General features: G+C 45.3%; 3 protein-coding genes across 3 annotated transcripts; 1 reads left to right on the top strand and 2 right to left on the bottom strand.

The window, feature by feature from the left end:
- The first annotated feature begins 4,105 nt into the window (after window positions 1-4,105).
- On the top strand, window positions 4,106-5,110 carry LOC112883577 (NDR1/HIN1-like protein 10). The gene has a single exon (XM_025948899.1). The coding sequence runs from the start codon at window positions 4,188-4,190 to the stop codon at window positions 4,833-4,835; it is 648 nt and encodes a 215-aa protein (XP_025804684.1). The 5' UTR covers window positions 4,106-4,187; the 3' UTR covers window positions 4,836-5,110.
- Window positions 5,111-8,096: 2,986 nt separating this feature from the next.
- On the bottom strand, window positions 8,097-9,145 carry LOC112882750. The gene has a single exon (XM_025947879.1). It carries the CDS (start codon window positions 8,981-8,983, stop codon window positions 8,312-8,314), a length of 672 nt encoding a protein of 223 aa, XP_025803664.1. The 5' UTR covers window positions 8,984-9,145; the 3' UTR covers window positions 8,097-8,311.
- A 1,450-nt stretch (window positions 9,146-10,595) lies between these two features.
- LOC112883426 lies at window positions 10,596-11,351 on the bottom strand. Its single transcript, XM_025948721.1, has one exon. It carries the CDS (start codon window positions 11,306-11,308, stop codon window positions 10,700-10,702), a length of 609 nt encoding a protein of 202 aa, XP_025804506.1. The 5' UTR covers window positions 11,309-11,351; the 3' UTR covers window positions 10,596-10,699.
- Window positions 11,352-12,033: the final 682 nt, after the last annotated feature.

Here is a 12,033-nt window from a genome sequence, read left to right as displayed (position 1 = left end):
TCTTGTGGTGCTCGTCCATATATAGTTGATTCTTGTGGTGACTTCGGACTCGATATCACGATTCCAAAGAGTTACATGGTATGTTTGTCTAAGTTTTTGTCTTAAACCACAACACAAACACTACTACAAAAGTGATTTGTAGCAACGTCCTGTTTTTCTTCTAAAGACGGGTCAAAAGATAATTCGCTCTGAAATAGATTGGGGGTACCATAGCATCCGATCCACCCCTAGAAAATTATTTTTAGTGGCGGGTTACGCCATCACCCGCCCCTACAAATGGGCATCATTTTCAAGATTCGGTCATGGCATCACCCGTGCCTAAAAATGGTATTTTTAGGGACGGGTGACGCCACCATCTGCCCTCGAAAATGGTGCCATTTCTAGGGGCGGGTGTTGGCGTCACCCGTCCCTAAAAATGCATTTTTAGGGGGGTGATGGCATGACCTGCCCTTAAAAATGGTTCCACGTAAAAAAATTATAACTTTTCATATGATTTCGGATGGAGTCAAACTTTATATCAAAATTGTAGATAATGACTAGATCTAAAACTTTGTAGTTGATAAATTTTCCATTTAAGGTCATTTAGTTATCCAAAAAATTATTATAAACCTACATATGGCTATGACTATATAGTATCTCATACAACTCAAGTCATACTTTGAGGTTTCAACAATCTTAACCTTTATATACATTGAAATATACTTGGTATATTTTTTATCTATAGTTCACAATAACTATAGTGTAGAAGTTTCACCCTCTTTATCTATTTTGCTATATGTAAAGATTAAATGAATTTTCAAAATAAAATTGAAAAATATTTTTAGGGGCGGGTGGTGGCGTCACCCGTCCCTACAAATTATTTTCAAAGTTAATATAAAAGAATATCATACCCAGAAAGTTACAAGTAACTGTGTAGTGTGGTGGAGAGAAATGTACACGCAAAGCTTGAGGTTATGCGGTTCGAACCCCAGGTGATGCAAGTGTGTATATTTCATCAAAAAAATTGTAACTCGATAGTACATATGTTTGTGGTGGTGGCTGGTTGACTACAATATTTTTTTCTTTTTTATTTTGATGTTTTTGATTTATTTTTTATTTTTTGGAAATCGATTTGTAGGCAAATTGATTTCTAGGAGCGGGTCACCCCGTGACCCACCATTTTTAGGGGTGGGCGCATTACCCGCCCCTAAAAATCAAGTTTTTACCCACTTTACTTACTATGTGAGCAATTTATCATTCATTACTATATATGCATGTGAGCGCGTGTCTGCATTTTTAACACAGTAATATAGTTTTCTGCCTTAAACCAGAAAACAAAAATATTAATTCACTTTACTACTAGGCGAGCAATTTGTCTTATCTTGACTATAAAAGTGGGCTACCCTTTAGACTTTCAGAAAGAGGTGAGCCTTGGTATGGTAGACATTGCACAACAAAGCCTTCACTGCTTTCACAGTATAAGATGCCCTATATATTATCAGGTTTTTACGGTCTAGCTTTAAAATTTAAAGTCTACAATCTAAAGGATGTTTCCATAATACATAGTTAAAAACAAAAGATAGCAAGCATGTCAACCAAGCGTCTTTGTCGTGCCTAGAAAATTATGGTACCCTTTTGGAAGAGGTGAGCTGTGTGGCCGTTTTAACTATGCAATAGGATGCCACGCCTGGATCGAAAGGTTGTCAAGTTGCCGAGTGCCATTATCCGAGCGTCCTGCATGCGGACCCGCACGACGTGACGCAACGACTTGACCCAGCGGAGGACTCCGACTGCTCGGATGCGTGCACCTGTCGTGCTAGCCGCCAAGATCGATTTCAAGTGATGTGGATAGATGACTAGACACAGCTCGACCGTACCTAAAAAAATGGCCCCCAGCGAGCTAGGTACAGGTGCCTCGGTTGTGTCGATTTTAAGGGTGTTCGTACGTAGGGATTAATTTTTAATATGGATCACATTGCATGTTTGATGTTAAATAGAGAGATTAAATATGAGCTAATTATAAATCTATGGTGCTAATTCACGAGATGAATCTATTAAGCTTAATTAATTCATATCAGCATATGTTACTGTAGCAGAATATGGTCAAATTATGAACTAATTAGGTTTAATGAATTCATCTCGCGAATTAGCCTCCATTTATGTAATTAACTTTACAATTAGATTATATTTAATACTTTTAGTTGGTGTCCAAACATCCGATACGACGGGATTAAATTTTAATCACGAGAAACAAACGGGCCATTAGCAGCTGAACATCCATCGAACCGCCAGGGAGGCAGCCGCCCGGCCGGTTCACCCGATCCTTGGTTGGTTGGTCCAGTCCGTTGCTTTTTTTTTAGCAAAAGTGATTGAATGTTGCTGATATTATAGGTTGTGAAAGAAAGCACTTTTCTCGATTTCGTGCACGAAGAAAGATCCATAATTCAATTCACCTTTTGCATTAGTCTTTCTCGATGGGATGAAGATAAGGACTACTCTCCTATTCAATGAGGAAGAACTCGACAATCTAGAAAGATGAGTTGAAATCGATTACCCACTCAAAGAAGCACTCAATACTTTAACTACAAGCCTATGTGAAATAACACCATATTTATCAATTGTTATTTTATTCTTGCTTAGGCTCTGAAACAAGTTCAAGTCACCTAGAAAAGTATAGAATGCTTAGGACGGTTGGTTGGTCCAGTGACGGTCCGTTGCATTTTTTTAGCAAAAGTGATTGAATGTTGCTGATATTATTGGATACTCTCTTCATTTTAAATTATAGATTATTTTGATAAAATATAGATACATAATATTTACTATAAATTTTGATGTTTAAATACTACCTTCATCCTAAATTATAATTCGTTTGAGAATTTCTAGGTCAATATATTTTCCTATGCATCTAGATGTACATTATGTCTAAATATATGATAAAAATTATATATAAAAAATAAAATAAATTGTAATTTGGAATGAAGAGAGTACGTAGAAAAAACTACGTATTTATATCTATCAAAATGACCCACGTTTGGAACGGAGGTTTATAAAGTTATAAACACACTCGTGGCTCCCCGCCCCCGGTATGCATGCAGGGCAGGGTTGTGGATCTGGAAGAGACGGGCGCGCTCGTGAGCCCAGTAGCCCAGTAGCCTACTACATGCATCGGCCACGAGGCCCCGGTTATTTGGGCCGACCCAAGATGAGAGAGAGGCGCGGGTTTCGCAGGCCCATGTTCGTATTTTGTTGCTGGTACCGGCCCCTGTACGGCTGCACAGCGGGCCCCACGCCCCAGCGCCACGTCGTCCGTCCTCCGCTTCCGTCGCGGCCACGGAAGCCGGGGGCGATCCGTAGCCCCCAAGCTTATGAGTCTTGCTGACCGGAGATCTGCGCCTGTTCTACTCGGGTTGGAGTGGTGTTTATTTGTTTCGATCCCGACGGGTCTGGCCTTTCAAGCGTAGTAATGAATCTGTGCCTTCCCTTTAGAAACCGGATTTAATCAACACAAGAAGAACAATCCCAACGTTGCATTCAGAACGAATACGAATATAAACAACAAATTTCAGTAAAAGATGTCAGAGACTATGGTGTTTGGAGCTGCTGCAGTGCAGCAACATTCCCGGCACAGGCTTGAACGCTTCCTCTCCTCCATCCCACGAACTAAACTATTGGCTGGTGCGGTCCACAGACTAGTATGGAACTTTTCTGCAGAAACTTACTACCACCCACCCTACGCAGAGGGAGGGAGGTTGGGCTGCCTCGTGCGGTGGGCCCACCGGCCCGAGTAACTTGTTATTCGCTTTATTTTGCATGGACCTTCGAGCTAACGCCTCTCAAAAAAAATGCATACAACTTGACAATACATGCATTTTTCTTTGACGCCCAATGAGTAGTAGTAAAATCAAGCAACTTGTATCAAAAAATATCTGACCATAGTCACAAAAAGAACTCCCAAGTCGTTTTATTTTTTATCATTCTAAATCTTTTTTATGCTAATAACCATCTGCTTTTTTTTAAAAGCCGTGACTCCTATCCAAGACGCAAGTCAAGTCAAGATCACAACGTTCTATATGTCCATAGCAACCAACCCAACTCAGAAAGCCAATGCAATATCAACAACAACAAAAGTTTGCCAGTTAACGCCTCCCGGCCCTCTGAGCCAATCTCCTAGCAGCCAAGGTCCTCCAGCAGCAGCCACTGCTCCGTCCATGGGGGCGTTCGACGAGTGCTGCGACGACTGCCGCTGCTACAGCTGCCGTGACTTCTGGTGGTGCGTCCTCTGCGTCGCCATCCTCGCCGCCGTCGCCCTCATCGTCGTCCTCGTCGCCGCCTTCGGCTTCGTCCGCCACGTGAGCGTCACCGTGGACGACGCCTCCCTGACGCGCCTCGCGCTCGTCGGCGCGCCGGCCACGGCGACGGCGCTCGCGTACAACCTCTCGGTGACGCTCACCGTGCGCAACCCGAACTGGGCCATGGGCATGGCCAACACCAAGCCGCTCGACGCCGCGTACAGCTTCGATGGCCAGCAGTTCGACCGCCTGCGGCTCGCCGGTGAGGGCGACAAGCACCCCGCCGGCAAGACCAGGGTGTACAGGCTGGCGTCCGGGTCCGGCGGCGCGCCCGTCTCGCTGGGCAACGCCGGGGTCGCCGAGTTCCACAAGGAGAACGCCACGGGGGTGTTCGAGGTGGAGGTGACGGTGAGAGGCGAGGTCAAGTACACGGCGCGCGCCGCCAAGTGCGCCATCGAGGCCACCTGCCCGCTCAAGCTCCAGCTCGCGCCGCCGGGGCAGGCGCCGGCGGCCTTCGTGTTCCAGAAGGTCAAGTGCAAGCTCGCCAAGGCAGAGAAGAACTGCTAGGACCTTCCGGATGATGATGATGTTCATAAATAATCTGCAAGCTGGAAGTGGCGACGACTGTCATGCATGTTTGTGTAAGTGTTTGCGATGCGTTTAGTCTGCACTGCACGAACTAAAACTACTATGGAACGTGCAGTTTAATGATCTTCTGCAGTTGGGTAGCTAGTCACTGCTGTCGTAACAACCTTGCTTGGTTAGTTTTTGAAGCTTAATTCTGTTGACCATCGACAGAAGAAAAGAACGTTAGCTGCCAGTGGTGACACCAATATATAAGAAGTAGCGGGTCACTTAGTTAATTTATCTCCCTTTTATTTCTTGCTTTGAAATCCAGACCAGTTTAACTAAATGATCAAGTTCTTGGTCGACTCATCAGTAAATATTTGTAGTTCAATTTTCACCATAGTTATGAACAGTCATATGCTCTTCCTTGTGATTTTATTTGGGGAGATGCAAGATGGTTGAAATGACAAGCAGTGTGAAGACAAGTCAACTTTCTGAACCATTTGTGTTTGAAATAAGAGAATTACTAGAATGGTGCGTCAATATGAATTAGGGAGTGGGTTATGTTTATTAATTTGGGATCATCACTTGGCAAATAAAATGAATGCGAGCTGGGCCTCCATAAAAAAACTCATCATATCACTTGGTTAACGACCTTACCTTTCAACGCTGTACTCCATCCTATTCAAAATGCATATCGTTTTAGGATTTTTGTTAGTCAAATTTTGTTAAGTTTGACCATCGATATACAAAAATTACGTTGATTCACAATATAGATATATGTTATTGCTAGATTAACTGTGAAAAATGCTATTGAAATATTTAATTGCAACAGAGTTCACCTTCCAAGATCTGTTTCAGATTCTAATGCATATTAATGCTTGTACAAAACCTTTTATAGTAAATTGGATCATGTCACAGAAATCATTTTTGAGAAGCACATTCATATCATTCCAGATTTATAAATAGCCAACAGACCATCCATGTCCTTCGTAGTTCAAGGTGCGAGCTGAACGTGTGTGCGAATTTGTTTTTTTAGATTGATGCGGATTCATCTGTGAGCCACACGCAACATCTACGATGAGTTGAGGCAACCCTAGCATGGCGAGCTGAGACGTTCTGCTGGAGCTGAGCATTCCTCTTGCTATCTCATGCCCACCATAGACAAATACGCGATGTGATGGGATGTGGACCGTACACGCATCAAAGTGTCAAGTTCGCGCATCGGATTAAGGAGATTACAAGTTTATGGATCAATTTGCACACACATGCCTAGTTGTTGTATTCCGGATGCAATTTACTCTTATTAAAATAGTTGCTTAAATTGTAACATTTTAGACCATGTCCATATCCTAGATAACACGTATTCAGAGGAAGTATAATTTATTTTGTTAAAGAAAATGGTTAAAGGAGAAATCAGTAAGTATGCATACCGTACCATCCTTCACCGTCTCGAGCCCATTCATAGAAGAACTGTTGTCATTTAGAGGAAGAGGATACCACAACCAAGGAGAAACATTATACCACCACCTACGACACCACCCCAGAAACACACACATGACGAAACACTAAAAAGTACCAAATCCACTACCACTAACGTAACACGGGACCTCAAGACTGAAACAAGCAATATTGAGACTAGGTAAATCACCAGGAAAAAAACACAAGACCTAAGAAATTTCCATAGAAGCACTAACAACAAGTCCCTCACGAGGTGAGACCATCTGTTTGCACAAAAGATTCGACGAAATTCCTGGGAAATAGGTTTTATATAGAGAGAGCCCTTCAGAGACCGGTGAGCTGAATCCATCGAAGGACAGAAGAACCAAACATTATTGGCGTGAAGGAGGGATCAGTCCGAGCTGGTCTTGTTATGAACATCTTATACAGCTTGGGACCGTGTAGAAATGGAAGCAGCACAAAATATGGGGTGGAGGTGGAGCCAATGGTGAGAATGAAGCTGCTAGTCTAGCAGTGTGTGTAACGAAATGTCGCAATTGAAGCGGAACTATGGCCCTAGTTGGCAGGGTTTCAGCTCCTAGCTCTACCTTGGATGTGAGTTTGTGTTTGTATGCCAAAATGAGGTGATTTAACTTTTTCATAGTCTAAATGGGAACAAGAATGCTAGCCCAAACACTCACATATACCTATATGCTTCATCTCCATGAATTCTTAAGAGCTAGTGATATTTAGCTCCAAGATTAATGTTCCGAGCTGGAACTTGAGCAATAGGCTCCTAGAGTGGCCAGGGAGGAGTAAAGCGATGGCGCTGCTTGAAGAATGAAGAACACGCCAAGAGACAAAGTGGCCATACCCGGCGATTCTTGTAATTTCCCACTCTCTTCTTAACTTCTTTATATAGGATTTCAACCACTACTATGTAGCTGCAGAAACTCTCAATCGGGTAAATATTCTAGTAGTAAAGATCTTGGCCATTAATTATTTAACACACAGTGGTGCAAATTTTAATTGTACCAAACTGTTTTTGAAAAATATAAATGTTGCTATACCATTTTCAAAAGTTCAATTTAAACACTGACAAATGTTGATGCCGAAGTTTGAGCTCGTTGAACGACAACCGAAGCAGCACTCTTCTATAACTAGAGGGAGTACACATGCTATATAACAGAAATTTGGTGCTTGGTCAACTATGAATTATTCCATCCAAGTTATCCAGTAGTTATAGTCACATCAAAAAAGTTCCCGGATTGATGGACCGAAGAACGTGATACTGGATACGTTGTTTAAGAGTAATTTTAATATTATTAGGATGAAAATATACCCGTGTTTCCGGGTTCCCGAAATGAGGAATGTGGCACCGTACCACATTCCCGGTGACCGTGGTTATAGTGTAACCAAAACAAACCATCGTGGGCTCTTAAACATCACATGCCAGGAACGCGGGTCCTAAGTACTTTTCCTTAAACAAATGGCTGATGGTTCAGTGTATTATTTAAAGTAGGTGATGATAAATATCCACTGAAAAAAATATTATAGCTAGTTAAAGAATAGACCAACAAACTGCCGGCACATGACCAGCCTTTGTCTTGCGTGCTGGCATTTCGCCAAGAATCAAAGCATCCAAGAACCACATGGAAATAACATAAGCTTTTCGTCTTGGCAAGTCAATCCTTTTCATGCGAAGTAAAGTACGGCAGGGTCTCCCATTCTGAAACTTATTAATTGGTCAGTCAATCTCAAAACAGATATGTCACATCCTCAAGGATCGTCTCAGTGTACACCGCAATCGCATTGCAACAATAAGGAAATTCGATGCAAAAGATCGAAACATCGACTGTTCAAATTTCAAGATCGAAAGCAAATCTTGTCCATACATCTCGAAGCAAAAGAATAAATTCACAGAACACGCAATTCAACCTCAACCAGTACCAACAATGGTGTAGAAAACACAAACAAACCAAGCAAACCCCATACACATGGGCTCCATCCAAATCAAGCCACCTCTAGAGTCTAGACTAGCAGTACTTGTCATCCGACTTGGCGAGCTTGCAGTCGACCTTCTGGAACACGACGGCCGTCGTCCCCGGCGGCGCGAGCTGCAGCTTGAGCGGGCAGGTGGCCTCGATCTTGCACTTGGTCTTGCGCAGCGTGTACTTGAACTTGCCGGTGACGGCCACCTCCACCTCGAACACCCCCGTCGCGTTCTCCTTCCTGAACTTGGCCTCCCCGGCGTTGCCCAGCGCCACCGCCCGGCCCTCCGAGCCCGAGGCCAGGCGGTACACCACCGTCTTCCGGGCGCCCAGCTTCTCACCCTTGTCGGCGACCTGCACGCGCTCGAACGGCTGCCCGTCGAAGGTGTACGCCGCCACCAGCGGCTTGTTGTGCTTGATGCCGATGGCCCAGTTCGGGTTGCGGACGGTCAGCGCCACCGTGAGGTTGTACGCGAGCGCCGTCGTCGCCGGCGGCGCGCTCACCAGCGCGAAGCGGGTGAGGGACGCGTCCTCCACGGTGATCCGCACGTGGCGGAGGGGCCCGCCGAAGATGACGATGACGATGACCACGCCGGCGAGGGCCACGAGGCCGGTGGCGACGGCGAGGAGGATGAGGCAGCCCTTGATGTCCTCGCGGACGCCGTAGGGGATGCAGCAGCAGACGGCCTGGCCGCAGCCGTCGCAGCAGCCACACATGGTTGCTTCTTCTCGCCGCGCGCGGCGATCGTCGGAGCAGTAGCTTTTCTTGCCTCAGATGGTATGTGAGGAGGCTATTCTCGGACGTCTTCGCATCCCCTGGATTGGGAATTTGAGGTCCGGCAATGGAAGGATGATGCGTTGGGGAAGGAGCAAGGAAAGTATAGCATTCATAGCAAGCTGTGTTCTTGGTCGTCGTCTTTGTTTTGCACTTTTATACAGCTAGTTGGCCCAGGCCTTATCTGGACTGTGCAGCTTTTGTTTGCTGTGCACACATGGAGATGCTCAAGTGCTTTGGGACAAATGAGATACAATTAAGTAGGAAAGAAGACCATGATTTAGTTTTGTTTAGGTCAACTAGATTAATTTGCTCCTCTCATGTTCAAATGGCAAAGAGTCAAGGACCCACACTTCCGACCTGTGCTGAACATATATGGAGCTGGCACCACTTCTGAATTTTCAACTTTTCCAGGTACTTGTTGTGAATCTATAGGCCACGCCTCGATTAGATTTTCTTTTCCAAATGGACATGGGTTTTTTCAGTCTAATTATCAAGCAATTTCCGGAGAGTTATTTATTAAGTGACTAATATTTGACGAAACACATGAAAAATGTTAAATATGTTGTAGTGCACAGATTAAACCTTTTTCAACATCCTCGAGCCTTTTTTTCTTGCAGGATTAGGAATTCATTTATTCGTTCCTCACTAACTCCAACGGGAAAAGAATTCCATAACCTCCTTTGCTTCAGACGTGCCACCAACACAATTAATTCTAGGGCCAATTAAACCCCAGGTTCGCCCTCTTCACAAGTTTTCGAATTCCAACGCGAAATTGGAAGTTCCTCGCAATTCTTGTCTTCTAGCTTAGAATTATCAAGTTTCAGTTTTAAAGTTTTGGAACATTCATATTGTGATGTTCCTAACTTTGTATTGCAATATTTTCAAATTTATAGGATTTTAGGTTCTCAGGTATAATTTTAGCCAGGGGCGCCGTGATGGGGTGCCCGATCGAGGGTATTGACTATCGAAAGGCTTGGCGATGAGATGGTGATGGTGCAAGACATGTTGAAGATTGCATTGATGGTCGCCTTTGAAGATGGGTGGGTGGGAGATTGGATCTTGGCCCTGTGGTACCAAGTCAGGGATAATGCTGTGTGAAACAAACCCATTGGGTTAATGGATCGCTCTTCTTTTTAATTTATAGGGCAACATACGAGTGGAGTACAGGAATGGTTTACAACAGAATGTCTCAACAGATCATCCTAGCTATCCTATTTTGCCAGATATGCTACAGGATGTGGCACTGCACCTGCTGGATGTACATGAGGCAGGCTACCTTGCATGGCCAACTCTCTTCTTCTACTACAGTTTGCTGTGTCGTCCTATGTTGGCATTTGGACCAGAGGCCAGCATCCATGCACATGGAAAGAAACATTATCCTATCAGGTTCTCTTTTATTTATCGAAGAGGAAGCAGGTGTCTGCTCCATTCTGTGTCATTCAAGGTGTCCTCCATCCATGGCTGGTGATACTAGCTCCTTGGATCAACAGTTCAACACTAAGGTTACCAAAATGTTCTGAAATTCCGTCCCCTCGTTCAATTCAAACCACAAAAATCAAATCTCATTCACATTTCTAGCAAAACAAAAGATGATCTTGGGGTGGGAAGACATAACAACATTCCAAATCAATCGAAACAAATCATCATCAAGTATATCAGCAGTACTTCTTGGGCTTGGCGAGCTTGCACTTGACCTTCTGGAACACGGTGGCCGTCGTCCCCGGCGGCGCGAGCTGCAGCTTGAGCGGGCACGTCGCCTCCAGGTCGCACTTGGTGTGGCGCGCCGTGTACTTGAACCTGCCGGTGATCTTCACCTCCACCTCGAAGAACCCCGTCGCGTTCTGCCTCCTGAACGCGCCGGCGCCGGCGCCGCCCAGCGTGGGGACGGCGGTGCCGTTCGAGACGGCGGCGAGGTGGTACACCCTGGTCTTCCTGGGCCCGTGCTTCTCCCCCTTGTCGGCGAGCAGCGCGCGGTCGAACGGCTGGCCGTCGAAGGTGTACGCGGCCTCGAGCTTCTTCCTGTTGGTGATGGCCATGGCCCAGTTCCGGTTGCGGACGGTGAGCGTCAGCGAGAGGTTGTACGCGAGCGCCGCCGCCGGCGGGGAGGCCTCCACCAGGTCGAACCTGGTCAGCGAGGCGTCCTCGACGGCGATGCGCACGTGGGTGATGAAGCCGTAGGCGGCGAGGGCGACAGCGCCGCCACTGACGGCGGCGGCGATGGCGAGGCAGATGATGCAGGGCTTCCAACCGTCCCAGCACCCCATCGCCGCCGGGGCAGTCGTGGCTGGATGCTCTTGGTTTGGATCTTGGAGTTGGAGACCGTACTAGGTTGCAACCATGAAAGGAGGTGTGCGTTTTGAGAGGAAGCAAGTAAACTATATAGCCGTAGGTGGCCATGGTGTTTGGTCTCTTCCTCCATTGGTTTGTTCTTCTATTCTATATGGTTGGTACTGCTGGAGCCGCACGCAGGGCTTATCTGGCGTGTATTACTGTTGGAGATCTGAGCACTTTACGGGTCGGATCGGGCCCGGACCAGGCCGAGAAAAAGATCAAATTCTTTTAGGCTTAAAATCAGTGTCCAATAATTCCATCGGGCGGCCTAAGTTGGGCCGGACTTGGATATAGTCGCTCTCTTCAGGCTCCCTATATGTATCCTTTGTGTCGTGCATGTCCTATCCGAGCTTCGAGTTCTTATAGCAGGTAAAGTTACGAGGAGAAAAGTTGTGAGAATGCGAGGAGACTGAAAGACAGTGCCAGCCAAGAGATACAGAGTAGAAATGAGAGTTAATTTGTTACTATGCAGGGAATAATTGCTTGGTTTGTGGGTCTTGGAAGAAAAAAATAGGAAAAAACTTCACCAACATTCTATGAAAGGCCGTCTAAAATTGATCAAATTAGATACGTGTTTGAAAAAAATAATAGAGGAATGGATACTGTAATTACAAATGGTTTGTATTGAAAAATCCATGTGTAATTAGTTACTGCAGAT

Source organism: Panicum hallii, chromosome 2, assembly GCF_002211085.1.
Source record: "Panicum hallii strain FIL2 chromosome 2, PHallii_v3.1, whole genome shotgun sequence".
Lineage (NCBI taxonomy): Eukaryota > Viridiplantae > Streptophyta > Magnoliopsida > Poales > Poaceae > Panicum > Panicum hallii.
Note: the sequence above shows the minus strand (reverse complement) of the source record. Positions and strands in the feature narration are given on the sequence as shown.

What these genes read in the sequence shown, in the direction of transcription:
- LOC112883426 (XM_025948721.1), bottom strand. Translation starts at nt 11,308, where the DNA reads ATGGGGTGCTGGGACGGTTGGAAGCCCTGCATCATCTGCCTCGCCATC.
- LOC112883577 (XM_025948899.1), top strand. Translation starts at nt 4,188, where the DNA reads ATGGGGGCGTTCGACGAGTGCTGCGACGACTGCCGCTGCTACAGCTGC.
- LOC112882750 (XM_025947879.1), bottom strand. Translation starts at nt 8,983, where the DNA reads ATGTGTGGCTGCTGCGACGGCTGCGGCCAGGCCGTCTGCTGCTGCATC.